At 43.6% G+C, this 23,074-nt stretch overlaps 2 protein-coding genes across 2 annotated transcripts; both read right to left on the bottom strand.

The window, feature by feature from the left end:
- Nucleotides 1-853: 853 nt before the first annotated feature.
- On the bottom strand, nt 854-6,369 carry CH25H (cholesterol 25-hydroxylase). The gene has a single exon (XM_005433724.4). The coding sequence runs from the start codon at nt 2,252-2,254 to the stop codon at nt 1,427-1,429; it is 828 nt and encodes a 275-aa protein (XP_005433781.1). The 5' UTR covers nt 2,255-6,369; the 3' UTR covers nt 854-1,426.
- Nucleotides 6,370-6,506: 137 nt separating this feature from the next.
- On the bottom strand, nt 6,507-22,293 carry LOC102048467 (putative lysosomal acid lipase/cholesteryl ester hydrolase). The gene is made up of 9 exons (XM_055720814.1): nt 21,938-22,293; nt 20,139-20,259; nt 16,150-16,348; nt 15,641-15,750; nt 14,885-15,021; nt 13,317-13,463; nt 12,078-12,149; nt 10,928-10,999; nt 6,507-10,171 (listed from the first exon to the last, which is right to left on the bottom strand). Exons 1-9 carry the CDS (start codon nt 22,040-22,042, stop codon nt 9,938-9,940), a joined length of 1,197 nt encoding a protein of 398 aa, XP_055576789.1. The 5' UTR covers nt 22,043-22,293; the 3' UTR covers nt 6,507-9,937.
- Between the last annotated feature and the right edge of the window lie 781 nt (nt 22,294-23,074).

The following is a 23,074-nucleotide window of genomic DNA, read 5'->3' as shown; positions in this document are numbered from 1 at the left end:
GTTCAGATTGTTGGAATACTAAGGCTTCTCTCTTCTCCTGGACAAACAGCCTCTGTAAGGTCACACAACCCTCCAGATGTAATGAAAAAGACATTTTTGGATGATGATGCATAAGTGTTTGTTACACACTCTCTACACTATTTGTACTTTCTCTGCTCCCATCACTATCCTGAGAAGTTTATGAGTCATTATGATAGAAAATTACAAGCATTAAAATGTTGTGTAGCGTACATAAGAAATCCATGTGGATCTCCGCCAAATGAGGCATGTAAGACCTGCGCATCTTTTCATGCCTTTTTTTTTTATTCTCAGTGTGACTTCTGTGTGACTACATGGCAATGTTCTGTATACAACTGTTCTTCTAGCAACATGTAGCCAGTTTGCTCTGCAGGTTAGGATCCTGAAAGGTTTGATTCCATTCTTCTAAAATCTGCTTGAAATAATCGTATATTCTGTAGAAACCCTGTTTATTTTCCTTTATATTTAGGTTTTTGCATGCAAGTAGCCATTAACTGATGTGGTTGTGAAGGACCAATACTCCCCTTTATTACGAAGCTGCTTAATGTTCTGGTCTCACACCATAAATTCAGTGAAAATTATTAAAGCTTCTCACAAATGTAATAATAAAATCTCACCACAGCTTTTTTGAACTGCATTCCTCAATATTCTGTTTCTACCAAATTGAAGACTAGTTAAAAATAACATGTGATTCTGCAGAAAAAGTAAATGGTTCGCTTTTGCAATAACATGACAATATTTTAGTAAGAAAAGTCTGAAACTCAAACAAATTATACCTACGCAATAGGAATCATGCCTGTTCCTAATATGAACAGAGGACTGAATAAAATGAAAAGGAATATAATTTTTTTAAATTACCATATTTATTTTTTACTGAAAACAGACAGAACATCAAGGCTTAAAATAGAAATACTGAAATTATTGCACAGTTAGCCAACTAGATTTGTTTGGCAGCAATGTTCTACAACATCATTGTGCAATAATATGCTCTGGCAGATTAAACTCCACAAATCCCATGATATGTACCTTTTCTGTTTACATCATAAATCATCCTACAACAGTAAGATAATTGTTCTGGCGTATGCATAAAACATCATACAGTAATACAATGCATGCTTTATGAAAGCTGGAAAGAAGGAAAGAAGAGAAAATGTCTCTTAATGCTTCCCTTACACCTTTGACTCAAACAAATTTAAGCAACAGATATTTACCCTCCTCCCATTTGCAGTCATTTAACATAGGCAGCTCCAAGTATACATACCAATACACATATATTAAGAGGATTTCTTATAAATAGCTATTGCTTTTATAAGCAGCTTCAAATATACAATCTTCTGTATGTTTCTGAAAAGTTAATGTCCCAGTTCAGTCCATAAAAAAATAAGAGATTGTCCACAGGTAAATATCCTTAATTAGAATGCGACTCTGTGAATGTCCCAAAGAGTTTGTCCCAGTGGGTGAAGTAAGGAGCATAGTTTGACTTGAATTTCAGGTGATGGAGATCATGATGTGGTGCTCCTCCATACAAACCAAAAGGCACAAGTCGGTGAGTTGACCACGGAAGGTCATATCCTGAATGGTCCTCCACTGACAACCAAATGTTTACAAGGAAGAAAATCATTTCAGTCAAAGGATGGCATCCGAGGAACACCGGGTTGATAGCAGCAAAAAATCCCAGTGAGAGCAATTCCCATACACTGGAATACTGTGTAGTAAGAGCAAATGTTGACACATGTTTGTGATGTACCTTGTGGAAGGTCTTGTAGAGCCAAGACACCTTGTGATGAAGCAAATGCCACAGGAAGTACTCAAAATCAAAGAGAAGCAGGCAAACTCCTACTTCCAGCAGGACCTCCGGCAGCTCTGGAGCTATCACTGGTAGATTCACTGGTCTCCAGTACCAGTGGAGAAATGTCACTGGGAAGATTAAAACAACATGGTGATATGCACTTTGAATAATGCAAGGCACCATCATTCCAAGAGTTGGATAGTTCTGTGGCTGGATTTTGTATTTTCTCAAGTTTGGTAGCCTGGTGCTTAAAAAATCCAGTGCAATATATGGAAGACAGAAAGCCATGTATGCTGTAAAAGAAAACAGCACTGGAAAAAATGGTGACTTGATCAATGGCTCCTTTGCTGTGACAAAGTCCCAAAGAGACTGAAGGCACAACCTGTCCTGCTGTCCATCCATTGCGTGGCGGCTGAGCAGCGCTCTGCCTGGCAGGCTGCAGTTCATGCTGACTGCAGTCTGAGACGTCTGTAAATCCTGCAAGCCTTTATCTAGCCCGCTCAAAGGAAAACTCCGCCCATCAGAAATCCTCCTTGCTTAGTAATACGTAGCTTTAAAGAGGAAGTTCCCTTTCCTGTTATACAGAAGCGGTATAATGCATTATAACCTCAGAACAGAACTAGCTGGACAAGGTAATCACTGGAGCTCTACGAGAGACTTGCATGGTAAGAAAAACAAGCAGACATTCAGAACTCTTAACACTGGAATACAGAGCTCTAACACTGGAATACAGAGAAAGAGGATAGGAATATCCACACACTTGAAAAGCTGCTTCTCTTACTAGTTTTAAATGGTGTCATCCTTTGTTAGCCTTTTGCCTTTATGAGTATGGAAATACAACCTAACGTGGATTTTTTTATGTGACTGCTACCGAAGATGTATGTGTATCTAAACCCCAGGTCTGAGCTGTGGATGCTTGGTGGGTAACGGATGGACGTGTGCAGACACATGTTTTCTTAATGATCCCTTGGGTATACAAAAGGCTAAGTCAAAACCTTAAGGAGACCTACACTATGCTTCCAGTCTGAAAATGTGGTTGCTGTGACTCGTCTCCATCTACTTTTGAGGTCCTATTTTCCCTTACGCTCCTGTAACTACCTTTCCTGGCAAAATCCACCTGACTTGACGAGATGCAAAACTGAGCCAACAACTTTTGAAGAATAAAACATCCCCAGTTGCTGGGATGAATACAAGGTAAAAATCTCATTATGCTTCCAAATAGATACTTAATGACAAGTATTATTGCATTGTTACAATATTCAGTCCACATCCCCACAGCTCTTTGAGCAATATGATATGGAAATCATCCTTTACCTGTGTAACAAACTAACATATGCAACTAAAAGCACTACTGGTTAGACGTATGTCCTTTGAAAGATCATCTTTTGGCCATGGGCAAGCACACAGCTGGCAGAAGCTAGCAGGCTTGACTCCCAAGATTTCTAATTTGCCAGAAGAATTTTAGGGGTAAATGACGGAGGTTTTCATTTAACCACTAAGACATGACTTCTTTTGTGCTTTTAGAAAAAGAAAAACAAAGCTTTGTACATTTAGGGAAACAGAGCTTGCCACGAGCTTCCTATGAACTCACGTCTTTTGTAGGTACAGCATTTATTCTAATATTGGAAATGAGCTCAACTTCCTGGATGACTTTATTAGCTTGTTCAGACAGTTTTAGCTCTTTGCTATTCAGAAACAAAACCTGATGGGGGGAAATGGGAGACAGAATTTCCTTGCCTCCCAACAATTAAGAATAATTAATTAGCAGTGACCTTTTTTGAACTATGCATGGATTTCCAATAGTTAGGTTTGCTTTCAGTCACAAATGTTTTCTCTTCAAGAGATTCTCCTCTTAAGGTAAGCGCAGATTTTGCTCTCTCGTTAGACTTCAAGGAGTTTACTGAAACGGTAACATCTGTGCTATTATTCAGGCAATTAGAAGTTTTTTTGTTGGAGACAGGAATGGTATGGCCTTCGAAGACTACCCATTGCATATGCATTTTAGAAACAGATTCAGATCCTCTGCTGTTGTGAGATGCTTCTGCTGAATTTTGAGCTTGAATTCAGACTGTTGAATGTAGTGAAACTAAAACCCAGTGAGAGACACTAATCTAATGGATAAGGATCTATATCAAAGAGCTTTATTTCAATCTTCTCATCATACTCTATCCTGACCTCCATTTCACAATAAGGACATGAAAAATGCATTTGTAACTCAATCACCATCTGGATCTGAAAATATTTTTGTGAGAGATGCTTTCTGTTGATTTATGTAGGTACAATCAGAAATCAAGCTTCCCAGACAGGATATGTGATTTTCGGTTAGAATTACACAGGGACTAAACGAATTCTATAACACATTCCAAATCTGCCTAAAGGAAGACTGACAGAAATTGTTCAACTGCCCTGAAGACACTCCTCTGACTAATCCCTAACAGCCCTGTGAGTCTCAAGAAGTTTTAGAACCACCGCAGCCTGTAAGCTAAAATTTAAAGAATAGACATTTTGCCTGCAGATTAGGTCACAGAAAAGTATTTAAGTCCTTTAAGGAAAAATAACAGAATTCTACAGCCCCCTTACTAGTATACCCTGCATCAGCAAGCCCAAGCAAGGTGAGCGGAACTTACCTGGGAGCCTGGCGCTGCCCCGAGCCGGGCTCTGCACGCCGCAGTGGGGCCGCGCAGCCGCCCGCGCTCCGCACCGCAGCTGCAGGCGCCCCGCAGGGCGGGCCGTGCCGAGCCGTGCCGAGCCGTGCCGAGCCGCAGGGCTGGCGCCGGAGGGGGACAGAGGCCGCGCAGCAAGTGCGTGTGCTCGGAAAGCGAACCCTCATGCATCGGAGCGGGCAAGTCCTCGCCCTCCAGAGACGCCGTCCCAGCGGCGTGGCAGAGCCACCGAGCAGCACTCAGCACGTCCCGCTCCGCGGGCCTGGTTTTCTTTGTCAGCACAAGGTACGACGCGAAGAACCGACAAAGCGCACGCAAACCCCTGCCTGTGCTTAATTCAGCAACACGACCCCAGCTTTTTTCACTCAAGCGACGACGCTGCCAAACTTTCCCATGTGCTGTGAGGCTGTAAACGGGTCTCTCGAAAACTCCTGCTACGGAGTTTAGGTTGAAGGGCACATAGTTTGGAATGAGGCCCCGCAAAGGGTCTTAAATAGATTCCACATGAGCACAAGACGCAAGCACCTACCCCAGGCTCCACCGCTAGGTACAAGTATGAGGTAAACAGCGAAACACTCAGCCGGCAGGAAAATGAGGGAAAGTTAGCAGGAGGGAGAAGCGGGATCAACACGCTGAAACTAACGGCACGGCAGCAGAGGCAAAAGTTCTTTTTCCCTCCTCCTCCTCCTCTCCTCCCCCTCTGTAGGGCAGGATACTTGTACCAGGGGCCAGGCAGCACCCCCAGGGCACGCCGAGCCCCCGGCCCTGCCGCAGGAGGGGGCCGGGAAAGCGGGCTGGTGGCCCGGCCAGGGCCGCAGCAGCCGGGGGAAGGCAGGCAGACGCAGCCCCTTCTCTCATTTTAAAGGAAATCGTTACCGCGCTGGGAAGACACGCCGGGCCCGCGCCCCTCACGCCCCGCTCACCTCACTCGGGCGGCCGGTGCGAGGCGCGGGCGCTGCCGGGCGGCGGGTGGCGCCAGACCCCGCGCGCGGCCGCACGGGCCGCTCCGCGCGCAACGGCGCCCCCCGGCGGTAGCGCCGCGCAAACGGGGCCGCCCCCCGCCGCGACCTTCCCGGCGAGCGTTTGCGCGGCGCTACAGCTAGCGGGAGGCGGCCCGCAGCGTTTGCTCGCGTTTGCAGGGACAGCGAAACACACACCGTTTCGCCGCAGCACAGAAAGTCGGCAGGCACGGATCTGCCGCAGGCCTCGCGGGGGTGACCGGCGGGGCGGGGGGGAAGGAGCTCTGCGTAGTTACGTCTTTTCAACCTATGGTCTCCTTACGGTCAGGTATACGCCGAGACCCAAGCCCAGGATCCGAATCCACCCAAGGGACTTGAGCCGCCGCTCCTGGCATCCCTGGTGAGCTGCCCGAACCCTGGGCCCGCGGCTGCACCGAGTGCTTGGGGATGAAGAACACACGTTCCCCCCGTCAGTCCTGATGAAAAACTTCAGCTTCAGCACAACATCCTTAACAGAACTAACGCACTGTGTTCATCAAAATATTTTCACGCCAACGCTCCACCTCCCCAGCCAAGCGCCACTGACAGCCTCTCCAGCCCCAGGGAAAGGGAGCGCAAGCAAAGGTCTAATCAACAAACTCAGATAGAAAGCTGCCAGCAAAGCCGATTGTTAATTCTCAAGCTGTTATCAGGATCAGTTTTCAAAATAATAACCATCAGGAAAAGATCCTAAAATTCTTTCATTCAGAATTCGTAATTCAGTAGCGAGATACTGATTCGCATCCTCCGCAACTAACACATACGCATCGTCTCTGGAGGAGTCGGGAGGCAATGCAGACACTTCTCAGCTCAGTATCCTCAGAAAATAAGACTCAGGCAATCAATCACGTTACAGGTGTGACAACTGTCCACCCAACCTTTGTAATTTTTTATTTAATTGATGACTTCAATGATTTTGTTTATATTATAAAGTTATTTGAAAATAGGCTACTGAAGAAGAGAGGCCATTAGCATGCTCACGATGAGCGATGCTGCAGCATGAGTTCGTATTTTATAAGACATCAAAGAAAGGGAGAAGACGTTACAAATGCTTTAATTATAGCAAAATCTTCCACCAGAGCCACATTTTATTATATATCAGCAAAATTATTCAGCCATCAAGGTTTTTCTCTCATGTCTTACAGATTAAAGCCATTTGTAGCTTTTCATGATATTAAAGTATTCCTATTTCCTTTTTTTTATGATACATTCACTGCAAAGAGTAATTTACAGAAAATGGGTTTCTTTTGTTCCCAAGCTGACAAAACTGTTTCTTTTACAGGCCCCAAGTTTACCACCACTTCCTATGCTGAAGCACTTCTGTGTTGAGTTGGTGTGTAAATTTTTGTCAAGAGTTCTCACCACCTACGGAATCACTAAACAGTGTACAAACACTCTGCACTGAGCTAGTACATCATTCGGTACGCACCACTAACGTGCACGCACTCTACCATCCTTAGGCCTTCTGCCTGAAACAGTGTGAATATACTTACAGGTGACTATAAAAAAAATCCTTTTCAATTTTCAAGCACAACATGGACAAAACCACCTGCCTTTATGTCTGCGTAAGCCCTTGTATGCCCAGTTGTTTTGTACATCTCTAAGTCAAATCCCTGGATCATGCATTTACTTCAGATGCACACAGGTCTGTGAGTGGCAATCCATCAACCGAACTGGGACTACCTCCTTCTGGATTTCCAGCATAGTTTGTTTGCATCACAAAACGCTCAGACTAAGTCAGCAGAAGGTGTCTGATGCCCTCTGTTATGCTACTACACTTTTTTATGATCCAAAGCTGAAGTTCAGCAAACCTTCAACATCATATATGTCCTATAACACAAAGATGTCTCCGTAACAGGCCCAAGTACATTAACACCTGCTCTGAAAAATGTACCGTTTGTCACCGCTCACTCTTACCAGACCAAGCTTTTGCTCTTCTCCTCTACGTTCAGGGTGTCTCATTTCCCACACTTGTTTCCACTGACACCTCTCCAAGTTTGTGTCATACAGCGTGTGTAACTTTAGCAAGCCAGGGAAAACACAGCAGCTCACAATTCCCAGTCTCAGCCATGCTCCAGTGAAGCACAGAAGCTCCATAATGGCTTTTGTGTAAAGCTTCCGCTATTCTGGCTTTATTTCCAGGCACACTGGGGGTTCATCAGCTGACAAAGCTGGCAACACGCAGGATTTAATCACACCCTGCTATCTTGACTGCATATCTACTGTATTCAGAATGTACAGAAAGGTACAGCCTGAGCTTATTTATTATTGAAGATGACAAAGATCAAAAGCTGGGTCAAACATACCACGACAAAGATTAGTTCCCTGCCTTACTACATGGTTAAATGCAATTTATGAGGTTACCAGTTTGTCAAGCAATCCAATTACCCAAGGTTTAAGAATGTGATACAAGAAACTTTCTACCATGCCAGTGGTTTGAAAGAAGCCTCACCTGGAGGCTTAGAAAATGACTGTGTCTTGTAAACAGTTAGTCACTGTTGGTACCTTCCTTAAAAGTCATAGAGAATTTCCTCAGAACAACATGAATGGCCTTTTAGACTTAGGAAAAACCTCTTTCAAGACAAAAGTAAAATGGACACTTACTTGGCTATTTTACTTTTTTATTTTACTTGTTGTATGGATGAGTAATTGTGACAGACTCAGCTTCCTAGATTCTGTCCCAAAGTTTCACACACATTCATGAAACAAGAAGTGAAACACAGCCCATCATTCCAAACTCCAAGCAGATCTCATGTTTATTGCAATACTCAAGCTTAATAAACATGATGCACATGGCTGTTGCTGTATCACATCCCCTCACAACTGCTAGGTTAACCACTTTGGACTCCTAGAGAAACTTCCTTTCAGCACAGCAAGGTGAAGCAAATACGGCTGCTACAAACATAAAGGAAACTTAAGAGGTCCTGCTAGGAACTGCAGCTGAAATATCATGAACCACTTTTTCCTTAAACAATGTCTGAGGATTCCCTGAGTCTAAATTAGGAGTACAAAAGCCCAACCAAAAAAACCCCTAATTTATGGCTTATGCTTTTTTTATCTTATTTTAATTTTTTTACAAAAAAGAAGCTTGCCTCAGTTTAAAACACTGTTTTCTATGCCATATAGAAAAAACTTTTTATCCCGTTAGGATTACTGACAGAAATCTGGGTTTAATCCAACCATGGCACAGAAATTATCTGGACTGACGTAACTGAGTCTGGAGATTGTTCATAGATCTATGTTTGGCATGGAACTTTTGTGCAATTCAGAGAAGCCAAAGCCCTCTGCGTAGTGAATGGAAACAGCAAGGCACCTGTACCACAGACAATTACAGCTCCAAAGTCAGACTCCTGAAGCAGCTGTGAATCATTTCCCCATTAAATGGGGACTTAGTCCCATTTTGAAGTGGAAACTGAGACAAATGGAAACTGCTGTTAATACTGCCAGGCTTCACCAGGTTGTTGTACGGTTCCTGACCATAATGGTGGCAAACACCATATAAGCAGTTAAGAAGTAAACACATCTTCAAAGCAGCAGATGATTAAGGGAAAAGTTCACGCAAATTAAGTCACTAAAGCTACAGAATTAATGCTTTGGCTCTTCCCTTGCCAGTAGTATACCGGGGGAGCTTGTTTTCTAGTAGTCAGTGCAAAGAAAACAAACCATGAGTACATTACCATCATTCTCCTTGAAAGTCACAACCTATTGACAAAGCTAACCAAAAGTGGTATTTCTTCTAACCGCTTCTCTTGTTCCAGGAATCTGCAAGCGTACACAAGGATCCTTATCCATAGCTGGTAATGTGAAACATGAAAGGCTTCAGGGACACCATTAAATCAAGAAAAGTGCAGCAATAGATCAGTCCCAAACCAAGAGATTTCAGCTGACAGTGGTGATCTTCTCTGGCTTCATTACAGTTCTTCTGGGCAATAATAAAATAGTAATCTGATGTAGCTAGCTTGTATGTGATGGCTAAAATACTAATGCAGCAAAAAGCCACCAAGTGCTTTTTAAAAGTACCAGCACCAAATGGGTCACTGCAATACAAGGAGTACTTCTCAAAGGTACTCAGAAATGGCAACATACTGAGAGATGGCAGTGTTTTATGCACAATGAAATACTTTTCATTTTAATTGTCAAGCACATGAGCTGCTGAATGGACTAACTTGTCTTTCAGACATGTCACTAAATTTATATATGCACATGACATACTCCTTTTGTGCACAGTCACACTGCTTTTTTTTTTTTTTTTTTTTTTTGAGTACCACGCCACTGTGTGCAAAATCAGCAGGATACAGTGAGTATTTCTGCAGCAGAGAGAAATAATACTGAGAAAAACAACCAAATACAAATCCAATTCAGTAGTTGTTGCTGGCATTTTAAAAATGCATCATAAATAAGCAATGTAGCATTATTGTTCCAAAAAGACAGGTTTCTGGTGAACTAATACTCTGAAATACCATGTCAGTTTAGAGGTACTTCCTAATCATGTTAATTATTTCATTATACATGCGGTAAGGTGCATCAAGGCCCCAGATGAAATCCAAATGTTCCCATTCTGGAATGCTTTTGTAGTAAACCAAGTTTGTGATCTGAGTGAGCAGCATAGCAACATCCTTTGGGTCTGCCAGCCAGTCCTGTCCACCAGTCCACACTGCAGTTGGTACAGTCATCTCTTTCACTTTGTAGAAAGGGGGAGCAGACTAAGGAGGGGGGAAGTAGAAACAAAAGCATTAGAAAGAAGTCTTCAGTGTGATACTACACTGCAGCGTAACATACTAGCAAATGCAAAAAGAATGTGTCAGATTACCGTTTTCCCTTCCTCTCTTGGGCAGCTAGAGATGGAGACCTGACTCAATAGAAAATCTACCTCCAAGAGTCCAGCAGTATTATAGCACACATGGCAGTAAAGGTGTGGTTTGAGTTTACAAGACAGCAGAGTAGCAGAAGCCCCAGAGAATGCATCACATTCAAGTTATTTCCGAACCCTAATCAAATGCTAAAAGTACGATACTGCAATATTTTGCAGTCACAAAAGTGACATAAGGCAAATGTTATTAGTATTGCACACAGCAATTTAGAAACAAACATGTGGGGAGACTAAACAAGCTGAAGATAAGCAATACACATGAATTGACAGTCTATGCCTCATTATGAGCAGTGCAGTGGGATCTTATGATCCAGGCAGGCAGGACCCCCCTCAAGAAACAGTGTGCCACCACAACGTCATATCCAAGCACGGGCTCCATACTGACTTAGGATTACCTTACAGCTCGATAACCCTGTCTTTTTTTTTTTTTTTTCTCCTTTCCCCCCCCCCAGAAAAGACAGATCTCCAGTCTGGTTACTGGGTAACACTAGTGGCTCTCCAGCATGCAGCATAAACACAGCACCCAGAGAAGTGCCCAAGGACTCTTTTTGTGGCACTCAATTTTAACATATCCATAAAAGACATCTACCTGATTGTAGTGAGCCATATTTGCAGCCTTGCTTCCCCAGTCATAAGCTTTGAGTTCCCCAGTCTTCACAGCCTAGAAATAACAAATATTCACACATACAAAGAACTACACTACTTCCATTGTAGGCATAAGAAAAAAAAGTGTAAGTCATCTGGAGAACTGGCAAAGGCAACTGACACAAGAAGAGTGAAATACCAAGTATTAACAATGACAAGTGTCACTGCTTTGTTGAGTATCACAGGGGTGGGAAACATTTACCTTTCAATACCATTAGACTTTGCCCCTCAAGATTTCACACTCTTTCATAGCAATGGCAGGAAAGATTAAAGAAAACAGTTCAGTGTACCCAAAGCAAAGATGTGACAGCTCCACGGTTACTTCTGAAATATTTACCTTGTTGTCTAAACGTATATGAATACAGCGTGGAGCTTTCTTAGAAAGTCTAATCTGTGTATGATTTACCACCTATTCTTTTCAGAAACTAAATTCTATATTAACAGGGATCTGGGGGCAGGAGAAGGAAGTCTTCACAAATCTCTTTGTGAGCCCACACTTAGACAGCTATGTACAGGAGATTGGATTGTTTCTGAATCGCGACCAAGTCCAGCTACAAGATCACAAGTAGCACTGACCGCTGCTTCCCTGGCAAACGTCTTCTCTTATTTGTCAGCATGCTGAGCAAGTTTCAGGCACAAAAGCATCACAGACATGAAACTGTGCCTTGAGGTGAAATTCAAAGTATACTAATAAAATATGAAATTAAGTCCAACAGAATAGAACAGGACAGAAAGCCTGCTGCTTTTCACTGGTTAAAAATATAACTTGTAATCAAAACAGGGTTTGCTGAAAGGGAGCAAATACTTGTTACAGCATCTCTCTAAATTAAGTTATTCTGTTGTATTATTTGTTGGCATGAAGTACACAGTTAGCGTATCTTCAGAGAAACAGGGGAGGAACTGAGCCACCATAAGCCACTATTACCAAAGCAGCTGCAGTGAATAGCTGCCATTCTGATAATTGGCAGCTCTGGAATTTCACTTGGGCTATGCTGCATGTATATTTTGGCATTTTATTCCATTTAAATATCAAAGGCATCAATATTCTACAAACAAGTGAGAGTCATGGAGATTTTAGATTCTGGAAACTCTACCTGGCTCCAGTGGATCATGTTTTGTACAGATGTCCCCGCAGGGCAGTGTGTTGAATACACATCCACTCGGCTCTGCAACAAGATAATTAACATGGTTTACTCCTCACAGTGCAGCAGTTCTACCCATTATTGCTTCTTGAACAACTAACAAAATTTTCCATTCTACTTAAAACAGTTATAAACAAAAGTTAACTGGAGCCATACATACAGATGAGGTAAAAGTTTCAAATGTTTAAATTACAATTAACCACAGAACTTCACAGATGAACTTTAAAAATAATGATGCTACCCCTTATGAATACATAAAAAATGCTTAATATATTTTTGAAGTGCTAGTATTGTAAGAATTGGAAGCACGTTAACTAAGATTTAGATGGACCTCCACAGAAACCTTGCATTATTCTACATCTAAACTAGTAGCTGTCAGTCTAAAGATCCAGAACTTCACACACTTTGAGTTTAGAAGTACAAAATACCCAGGGGGAACTTAAATCCTGGCAGAAAAAAAGATATCCACCATTAAACCCATGAAAACTGTATGTGCTGGTCAAGAAAACATAAAACCCCAGCACTTTCACCTTGATACAAAGTAAAAAGGCACACATTTGTACACAGAATAGTGACAAAAAATAATGCTAATCCTATCTCACTGCAATAAAAAATTCTCAACCTTCATCCACCTGCGTGTAAACAGGTATCACCTTCTCGTTACCACAGGGTGTCAGCAACACTTTTAAGAAGCATTATGAAAAAAGGCGGTCTCACGCCAGCTGCTGTTAACTAGCTTTTAGATACTAAGTACTATGAAGAAGGCTTCCCCTATGGTCTGAGTTCCAAAAGACATCAGCAGGGTCAGAAATTGGTCCCAGAGAAAATAATTGCACACATCCATCAAAAGACCAGAACACTTCAACAGTGCTCTTGAAAAAGGTTGAAAACTGTATCTTTATTCCTCACTTCCTTGCAAAAGGAATTAAATATTTGCACCATCATATTAATTCACTTCCCCAACAGATCTAAAATAACGTATTTTAGCTTTCCAGTAACATTTTACAACATTATTCTATGCATCCCAACTGGGCAATTAATCTATACCAAAGAAAGATAATCATCCAAACTCAGTATGGCGAAAGCAGCATTAGTTTTCTAATTACATGTAAAGGACTATCAGTACAGTGATATGCAGCCAATACTAGGTTAGAGTTCATAACTTAGCTATTAGAAGACACTAGAACACACCATATTCAAGTTTCTCTCATTAAAACCACACAGAAGAAAGAACAGGTTGCCGCAAAGGTCATCGAGTATTCTGTGGGTACAAACATGGGTAGCAAGCCACTTCAGCAAAAAATTCTGAGGGAGAAATTGTTTCTTTCCAAACATGTCCTACAAAATAACAAACACATAGGACAAACATGTAATTGTACAGAATTACCTGGATTTAGATTTTATACTACAGCATTCTTGAGGCTATTATTTCCATTTGCACTGGTGACAAGTATGTCATATGAAAATGATTTATCTCCTTATCAACCTTGTTTACAGCTCAAGGGGAAGACGGTTAGTGCTTCTGCTACAAATGATGCAGTCCATTAGCCCCACAAAAAGTACATGGGAACTGGGACAATCTTTCAAGAACTCCAAGCTTAACCTCAAATTCAAATAAATTTTGAATTCAGCATTTTACAGGAATACTGTACAGCTTCTTGTCATCAAAACTGGTTAAGGCTAAAATATGTTAAGTTGTGTCTGTTAATATTAAATGGCTTTGTACTTGCAGCTTCCTTTCTTCAAACCACGGAGAAAAAACAAGTTTCATGACCTGTGGTCGCTACTTCCTCCTGATGGGTATTTTTAAAACAGCCAAGGATTTGAAAATGGCCCACTAAGAACTTCCTTAAAAGTGACAGCTTTTTAAAGGTACAACTGACTCATGGGCTTGCCACTGTCATGTACTTCCGTACTCCAGTTTCTTGCATGTCATCATGAGAATCAAGTTCTTCAGCACAACATGAACAACTGCACAGGGCGTTGATCTCCCGCTAATGTCATTAGACAAAGTTCATTACGTGAGGAACAGGAGACCACAATTGCTAGTATCGCTTTTATGTTAACTGCCTTTGAAGCGGAGAACTAGTAATGCCAACAGACACCCATTAAATATGTACAAGGTACATTAGAGAAGGGTTTATCTCACAGAACAAACAGCTGTGTGTGGGAATCTCCATGGGTGGTGGAAAGAAAAGTGACGGTTAAAAACCAGCAGGGTGACCACCATGTCTGACTTCAGGCACTTTATGCAGCCTGCCAGTCTGCCTACATTCCCTTTGATGTTAAAGGGGAAAGGTAAACTCCTCCAGAGGATGAATCACAGCATCTATATAAAGCTGCTGTTCTTTATCACCCCCTGAAGGATCCTCTTCCAATGCTAAATCGTTAATTGTGAAACAAATCTGTTAAAGTTCATGACAATGCAGAAGTATTCTGTATAAAGCTATCATATGACTTCTAAAACAGACCAACTATTTAATTAGTCATGTGATTTCTGTAGCTTAAATTCTAGAAACATGTACACGGAAAAAAATAATTACTACTTTAAACGGATGCAAATTGCCTTATTAGACAGCAATAAACCCAGAGAAGCCACTGCTGACCTTCCACAGCATTATTATGAAAAAACTGGCCTAGTATTCTCATCCAGTATGTTACTCACTAATCCACAGCTATTAACATTCTTTGCTATGCTGTTTTCAACTAGAAAGGAGGACCCCTCATCTGGCTTAAAACATTTACACTCAAATACAAACCTTGAGTAGCAGGTCAGGAAACACTCCCAGTTTTACCAGAGGGCTAGTGGCAAACTTGACTGTAGCTACTGGTGCCAAGGCAAAGAACATTTTGATTTTCTTAGCCAGCTGTGGCAAAGTTGAAAAAGCAATGAAAGCTGTAAACAATATGAGAATAATTAACCACCTCACTGACACAAGTTAGATGAGAATTTTACCTAGCAGTGATTCTATAAAATCTAAGAGAAAGTGTGCAAAAGTATTTTTACATTAATAGTTTGTTGTATCTTGGACCAGTTTAGATTTGTAAACTGATCTAGTTACTACAGAACACCAATTAAATGTGGCAAGTCAGAAGGATTGTTTTCTTCTGAAAAACAAGTTCATGGTAACTAACTCAACACTCTTCTAGCTCTTTCTATTTGCAGCTCTAAAAGCACCTGAGCCAGGCCCCCCTACATAAGCAAAATATTCTGGAGATGGGAATCTTTTATTCTACATGTCTGATAATTCTAATTATGCATAGTTCATCAATTTATTGCAATAGGAACTGTACTGCTGGCTAACTGACCAATTTTCATTTCAACAGCTTCCCAATTTATGTAAACACAGAAAGGTTAAGTCTTTTCATTTTAATGTTTAGTATTTCATGAAGCAGCTAAAAAACCAGAAGTAGTAGATTTCAAAAGCCCTGTTTTTTCATCATTAAACCACCTATGTGGAACTTGATACCATTTCAAACACAATATATTCTAACAAATGCATCTCTTCACATACCCATTGTGGTGCCCTGTGAATGGCCAATGTAAAATACTTGTTCCTGGCCAGTCTTCTTCAAAATAAAGTCCACTGAGGCTGGAATGTCATACTTGGCCATTTCATCAAAGCTACAAAGCAAAGAGGAAGAAGTCAGTTGTTTTCTGTAAAGTCAGTAACTTTATCATTGTGGAACAGCTGCACAGAGCTTTACTGCACTGCAGAGCAGTTGTTTGGACATAAAGAAAAGCTTCCTTTGGATGAAGCTGAACACTGGTGATTGACTCTTCACATCAAGCACCAGTGAAAGCAATTAACATTCTACTGACCACCTACGAGGGCTGTCTCAGGACACTAAACTGACCATAAAACTCCCCTTTACTGTCCCTACAGATGTGACAGTACATGCAACCAGGAAAAAAAATATCTTGTACTTTCACAACATGACTGAACTGAGAAGACAGGCAAAGAGAGGAAGAGCAGCCTGCTTGCAAACAGCACGTCTAGTTTCTCTAGCAAGATGAGGATACCTGAAAACCCAGAATTCTTCTTGCTTCACTGTGAAGTGTGTATGTTTCCTGGACCATGTGTTCCCTCTGCTGTTTCCCAACCAGACATCATACCCAGCATCCGCCAGCATAAAGCCCAGGCTGTTGTAATCCAAGTTTGTGATCCAATTGCTGGCATCTGCAAGCAAACCATGCTGCAGAAACACAGCAGGCCTTGGACCTGAAAAATAAAGCGTTTACTCTATATTCCTGTTCATCTGGAATTGAATGCCTAAGAAGAATTCAAGTGAATTATTGAAAGCCTGCTTTAGATTTGCACTTTGAATATCTAATCTACTTGATTTAATATACTATATAAATTGCTAATCTTAGCACAGTGCCATTAAATCTTGTGTTTTCACAAAAAGCTACTTTTTATCATTAAGAATTTTAAACTAGCATCTTGTTAGTTTCCTAACTACAGCAAAAGACTCCTTGAAGCTCAAAACAGACAGCAAATGTACAATAAGCAAACACAAGAAAAGCAAAAGCTACAAGAAAAATACAGGTAGCCCTTACAACTGGTTCTAGCTCATAAATACTCAGCAAAGTGGCCCCAACACAGAGACAGCTGAACTACTTATGCCCCTAAGCCTGGGGAAGGCATTCCCAAATATGTGCTACTGAGATCTTTGTTTTACGGTTAAGACAATGCCAAACTAGAGTGCAGAGCTGTGGAAATCTCTGCAACTGGTACTGACATTGTCTGTATGCGACTCCTTTCCATTACTAAAGCTCTAGCAGCAGGACACGAAGAGCAGTAGCCAACAAGGCAATGTATGTTTTAAAGGACCTTCTCCCCCTGACTTAAGTAATCAAAAGAACCACAGACAAGACCCAGGTGGAATTGAGGAAGGCTCTCACCTGACTTCCCCATCCTGAAAAGGGCAATGACACCTTTATGTCAAATACAGATTAAAAAAAAATTTGAAGAATCCTGCTTCTACAAAAAGAAAGTAAATTAACATATAATCCTTTAGGAGGAACAGGACCTTCAGAAAATCCAAAGATCTGTCTCTGGACCTTGCAGTTGCACAGGTGTTTTGGTTTTTTTCCTGCTTTAATAACTGAAATCCGATAACATGGTAACTTTACCTCACTGCCAGAGATTACTCAGGAATTTACCTCCTCCAATGACACATCATTCTACCACAACACTAACTCACGCAATACTTCCTCCATTGATAATTTAGACTTGGATCGTTCAGCAAAACAGCCCAAATACAACTGTTTCAGTCACCTACACCCTCCATTCCAGTGCATGTCCATAAAAGTTGGCAGAGTTCCAAAATCCAAATTAGCAATATTCCTCCCTGCTGGCAACCTTTATACCTGTGACAAGGAACCTTTCCAGTGCCTGCTTTTTCCATTTTTTTAAAAAAACCCACGTGGCATACTGTCCCTGCAACCAGAGCAAATCTCCAGCAGTGCCAAATTGGCATTGGAGACAGTACAGTTCAACACATCTGATTGCTCTGCTGCAATAATACTTCATTGTCTTATAAACAGAGTGCAGGATTTTCAAGCCTAACATTACATTCCTTTTCAGTAGCGTTCACTTTTAGTTTAGTTTTTAGCCTTCCCTTTTACTAAACTCAGACCAACCAACTTCTCATTTTTTGAAGAACAGGCTCTCCTCAAGCTGCTACTTGCATGTTTCATAATGTAGGAAGGGGATAACTGCTTTAATGCTTTCTCTTCTCCCATTAGCCTCCGATTTCTGCCAGTTCCTTCTTCACCTTCCCAAGCAGTCACCAGATCTGCACATGGACTGCACAATCATATGACAAACTGACTTGGACAATAATAACTGTGTCACATCTGATCCCCAAAACCCCAGAAGGGGAATAAGAAAGGTAGGTCCTTAAACTACCCTTTCTGTTATAGAACAGTTTGTTCTTCTCACCGCACCCCCAAGAAGATGAAGACAGACTTATTTCCATGCCCTTCTTACCCATGCTATGCGGTTGCTTTAGATTTTTAGTTAATACTAAAACCAAAAATCATTGATGTTTTGCTTTTAGGTTCTCCAGACATTCCCCCTCCCCCCCCCCCCCTTTTTTTTTTTTCTTAGCTGAAGAACTGTAGGTTTTGTTCCAAAACATCATGTGATACATAATTACAAGGGATCCTATTCACTTTATGCAGGTATTGCAAAAGAAGAATTATGACATATATACGCTAAGTCAGCAGTAACACATCATTGGTATCTTTCTGAGAAAAGATACCAAGTCTATAAAGACTTAAGATCAACATGAACTTTGAAATCTTCATTCTTCTAGGAGATCATACTCGCCCAAATATGCTCAGTAATCCCTGTTTTTAAAATTAAAGCACTTTGCAAAACATGAATTTGGGGTCGAGGGTGTAACAAGGGGAATGTGGAGAATTCCCACAGGTCAGGAAACTTGTGTTTGCTTATATCACCGATGAAGGATTCAACAAAATCAACAGGTACAAAGGCAACCTGTCTTTGTCCTGTGGGCTTCTCTGAAATTCTTACATACAAATACACCTGCCAGGTTAGACTGGCCTTGTTCGTGCCTTGATCTTTACACACCCACCCTGTAAGAGACAGCGGACAGCGCAAACATCCTAACTCACACAAAACGAACAGATAAGGTCAGGAAGACTGTTGCTTGGCCTTTGGCAGAGGAGAGTGTTTTTCCACAGGTCTTGTTCACACCCAAGGCTATAGGACAATCACTGGTTTCTTTTGAGCTCCATGTATTTAACTTTCATTCTAGTTTTTTTTCAATCCAAAGGGTTCTAAGAATATGTACAGTTTCTACGCAAACAGGCTGCTGCTGTATGCACGTGATTGTCTGCAGGATTTTTTAAGGGGTGGTGACAAGACTGATGGCAAATTCACTATTACTGTTCAAATAAACTGTTAATTCCATACGCAGTGTCCCATTTTTTAAGCATTCCTCATTCAGTCCTCGCAAAAACCTTTGCGTGTATCATTCCTTTAAGTTCAGCTTACACTCCCCCTAGCCTTCCTTTTCCCCACCTCCTCACCTGTACAGCCCCTGCATCCCTTTCATGGTTTTATACCAGCTTTCACAGTACTTCTTACAGCTTGTAACAGTGCTCTAGCGGCATATGCCAATGCTCCTGCCAGTCCCCTACCAAATCACATCCATAAAACAACCTGGTCTGCGCTGACTGTTGTCAACTACCTGTTACACACTCTAATTTGCAATATATATTTTAAATGTATTGTACACAAGAAGTTCTGAAGGGATTTTATCTTACTATATTGTTTTACCTATTTAAGCAGCTGTGTAAAATATGACGCACCAGTAGCATGCATTATTGGTCTGTCTTGTACCTTACTGCAAAGGGAGCTTCAGCGAGACTAAAATTAACAAACAAATTCTTATTTCATGTAGAAATCAGGCAGTAACTATTTTGTGAACATTCTAGTGGGAACTCTTGTAGTTTAGTTATATTTTACCAGAAGAGGCAAGTGAACTGCCTGTACTTCTGAAAATGCTCACACATTTTTAACAAACTTAATTGTTATAAATATTCATTTTTTTAAAATGGCCTTTGAAATAACTCAACAATGTTACAATCAATCTCTTTCCAAGAAACTCTATGACTTAAACTTTTAAAATGAACCCAACAAATCTCAACCTTTATTTCTGACTTCCCAGAAAATACAGGCCTCTCATTCCCTTAAAAAAAAATACACAAAAATCAAACAAGGAAGGACTTGTATTAATGTCACGAAAAGGCAATGCCAGGAAACAACAGCTTTCTAACCCCTTCTCCCTTCCTTTACCCAAGTCACTCCACATATGTCTAAGCTACTTTGGCCGTAACATTCACCTATAAAACATTCTAACTGCATAGGTCATACAGTCTTCAATCTTTTCCTGGATTATTACAGAAGCAAAAGTTGTATAAATCAAAAGAGAGTTTTTTCATGACTTCCCATTTTTCCAAGCAGACATAAACCTTACCTTGACTCCTCTCACTGCCTTTTTTGCCATAAGGAATTCTGTTAACAGAAAGGATATACCCATCTTCTGTTGTCACCTCGTACTCCTCACTAGGGTATCCCCTGAAGGTAATAATTTGACTCTGAAGAAAAAAAAGAAGCCACCTTGTGAGTCAGGCTGCCAGACTCCTCAGTTCATTAACATGTGCAAAGTATTTTAGGTTCCTTCCAAATACCGCCATGTGAAATTAAAGGATGTGGTAGGAATGTGCCATACCATCTGCCCGCCTGATGCAGACAGGTTTTCTTATGAGACCTACCCCAGTACAGAGTCAGGAACTAGCCAGAGCACAAACCTTACCTAGGAAAATGGGAAGGCTCCCTAGCCTGTCCCCATCCGCTGTCATATTAGTTACTCACATGCTGCTTACAGTGAGAAAGAAAGGAGACTGAAGTGCTGAAAAGGAGATTATGGTAATAGGGCAAAACACCAAGATGTGGATTTGGCAGGCAAACATTGAAACTGTCTGCTCTTGAGAAAAGCAGTATCCTCCACTAACAAACAAGTGAGGACAGCAAAAAGCCACTGGCACCACAGCGGCACACAGAAGAGAAGGAAAGAAGAGTTAATCTCTCCCAAAGGGAAAAGTCTTCTTTGAAAACATTTCAGGTTTATACCTGAACCTTATGCTAAATTCTCTGTTATACAGAGGACACAAGCATGTTCAGACAACAAATGAATCACAAACACAGAAGCTTTAAAACACTAAGGTCACACTCTTCACATGTGCAAGCTGCTAATACTGCTACCTCAGCTTGTAGTTTCATGTGCCAATTCTTAGTCACTCCTCTCAAACTTATGTCTGTTGCAGACCTTTTAAATTACTTTCCTGCCAAGCCAAACAAGAAAATAATAAGAAAAACCCCGTACTTGCTTAATACTATGATTTCATGAATGGGTTTATCTCCCATCTCTTGCATCTTACGTTATTTTCATTTGATACATCTCCATTAAGGCAGAGAACTTGCCATTTAATTGGGTTTATGACACCAGCCATGCCCTGAGAAAAATGTAAGCAATGCAAGATGTGGTCAGAGTTCTACTCTTAGGCTGCTGGGCAAGGATGAGAAGAAGCGTTTAATTAGACATGCTATTTCTTCTTAATATATCCTTAACCATTCATAGTGACATTAACATTCCAAAATTATTTTAAGGCTAAATTCCAATCAAATGCTATTAGTCTCAGACTAAATGACCATTTTCAGTCCTCAAAACGGTATTTAGATGATACTGACAACCCAAGCACTTCTTTACTCATGGACCTCAAGCAGTTCTAGCTCAAAGTATCTAATCGTGTGCCTGAGAAAACAGCAGTTTATACCGGGCAGAGGAATGAGCAGCTACTACCAGTTACAAACAGCCAATGGTTTCTGGACTTGGCTGTTGCAGCAGAAGTGTAAAGCTGAGAGAGTCAATGCCAAATGGGCAGGAAGGCAGCGGTGAAGAACGGGGGTGCGCGGTGCCAGCGCGCCTCATGAACATGCCCTGTCCGGCAGCCAAGAAAGCCGGCGTCCCGGCTGCAGCGGGGAACGCGGGTCTGGAGCAGAAATACGCGAGAAAAAGATGAACAACAGGGGACCGCAGAGAGCCTGGAAGGAAAACGCGACGTACGCGAGCAGCGGGGCTAAAGAGCAGCCGGCTGACCGCTGCCCAGCGCCGGGGCGCCCGGCACCGCCTGGCCCAGCCGTCCGGCTCCGTTCCCCGCCCGCCGCAGCCGGTGGCCAGGCTGGGGCACGGTCCCGCCCCGCCACACCACTCACGATGTTCATGTTCGTTTCGGGGTCCACGTTCCTCCTCCCTCTGACGGGCGCGCCCGGCGCGGCGAAGCTCAGCAGCAGGAACCCGGCGACCACCAGGCCCCGCATCCTGGCGCTGCGGGACGGCTCCCGCAAAGCGGATCGCGGCGCTGCTGCGGCAAGCGGGCCCCGCCGAGGTTTATGTGCCGCCTCCGCCGTGCGCGGCCACCGGCACGGGACCGCGTGACAGGGGCGGGGGTGGCCGCGGCCCCGTCAGCGGCTGGGAGGCAGCCGCGGGCCGGCGGCGTTGCCCAGCCCCGAGCGGCGGAGCGAGCGCGGCCGCCGCCGCTGGGCTGGGCCGGGCGCCCGGGCGTGTCCCGCACCCCTTCGCGCCTCCCCCCGCGGGCGACCGCGGCCCGGCGGAGCAGCCCGGGGGCCGCACGGCCCGCCCTCGGCCGGGAGCTGCTGCGGCCGCGCCCGGGCCAGCCCGTGCCCCGCGTGAGCGCGGCGCGGCGGGAGGCGGGCGCTAGGCCGGCGGCGGCGCTCAGGCGATGCGGCGCGGCCTATCGGCGGCGGCAGGGGCCGCCCGGCCCACCCCACCCCGCCGGGCCCCGCGGGGCGGGAGCCGGCCCGGGGGCGGTGGCCGCCCAGCCCCGCGCAGCCCGCGGCTGTGGGTCGCCGCTGCTGTCGCTCCGCGCCACCGGCTCCCCTCGCCCGGCGGCGGCCCGGGGGTGCGCGGCCTGGAGCCGCCCGAGCCACTGCGATTCAGCGCGGCTCTCGCAGCAGCTGTGTAGTTCTCCCCCCGCCCCTCCCCAGCGGACACCATTTGCGGAAACCTTTCGGCGCCCGGAACGGCGCCCGGCGATTTGTGCTGCCCAGCCGCCCTCGTCTTCCGCGCCCGCTGCTCATCTCCACGAAGCCCCCAGACCCCTCACGGTGCCGCCCGCGCTCCGCTCCGCCCCGGCCCGGTGCCGCCGCGCCGCCCGCCGCCGCCCCCGGGAGGGCTCGCCCACCGCGGGGCAGGGGGGCAGCCTCGCCCAGCACGCCCCCGCCGCGGGACACCACACACCACCCCCCGCCGCGGGAGCCCCCCGCAATGCCTCCCAGCGTGCGGGACACCTGCGCCTCGGCCAGAGCCCGTCCCGCCTAGGGACTGCAGAG

Source organism: Falco cherrug, chromosome 9 (assembly GCF_023634085.1).
Source record: "Falco cherrug isolate bFalChe1 chromosome 9, bFalChe1.pri, whole genome shotgun sequence".
Classification (NCBI taxonomy): domain Eukaryota; kingdom Metazoa; phylum Chordata; class Aves; order Falconiformes; family Falconidae; genus Falco; species Falco cherrug.
The sequence above is the reverse complement of the archived record's forward strand: the minus strand, read 5'-3'. Positions and strand labels throughout refer to the sequence as shown.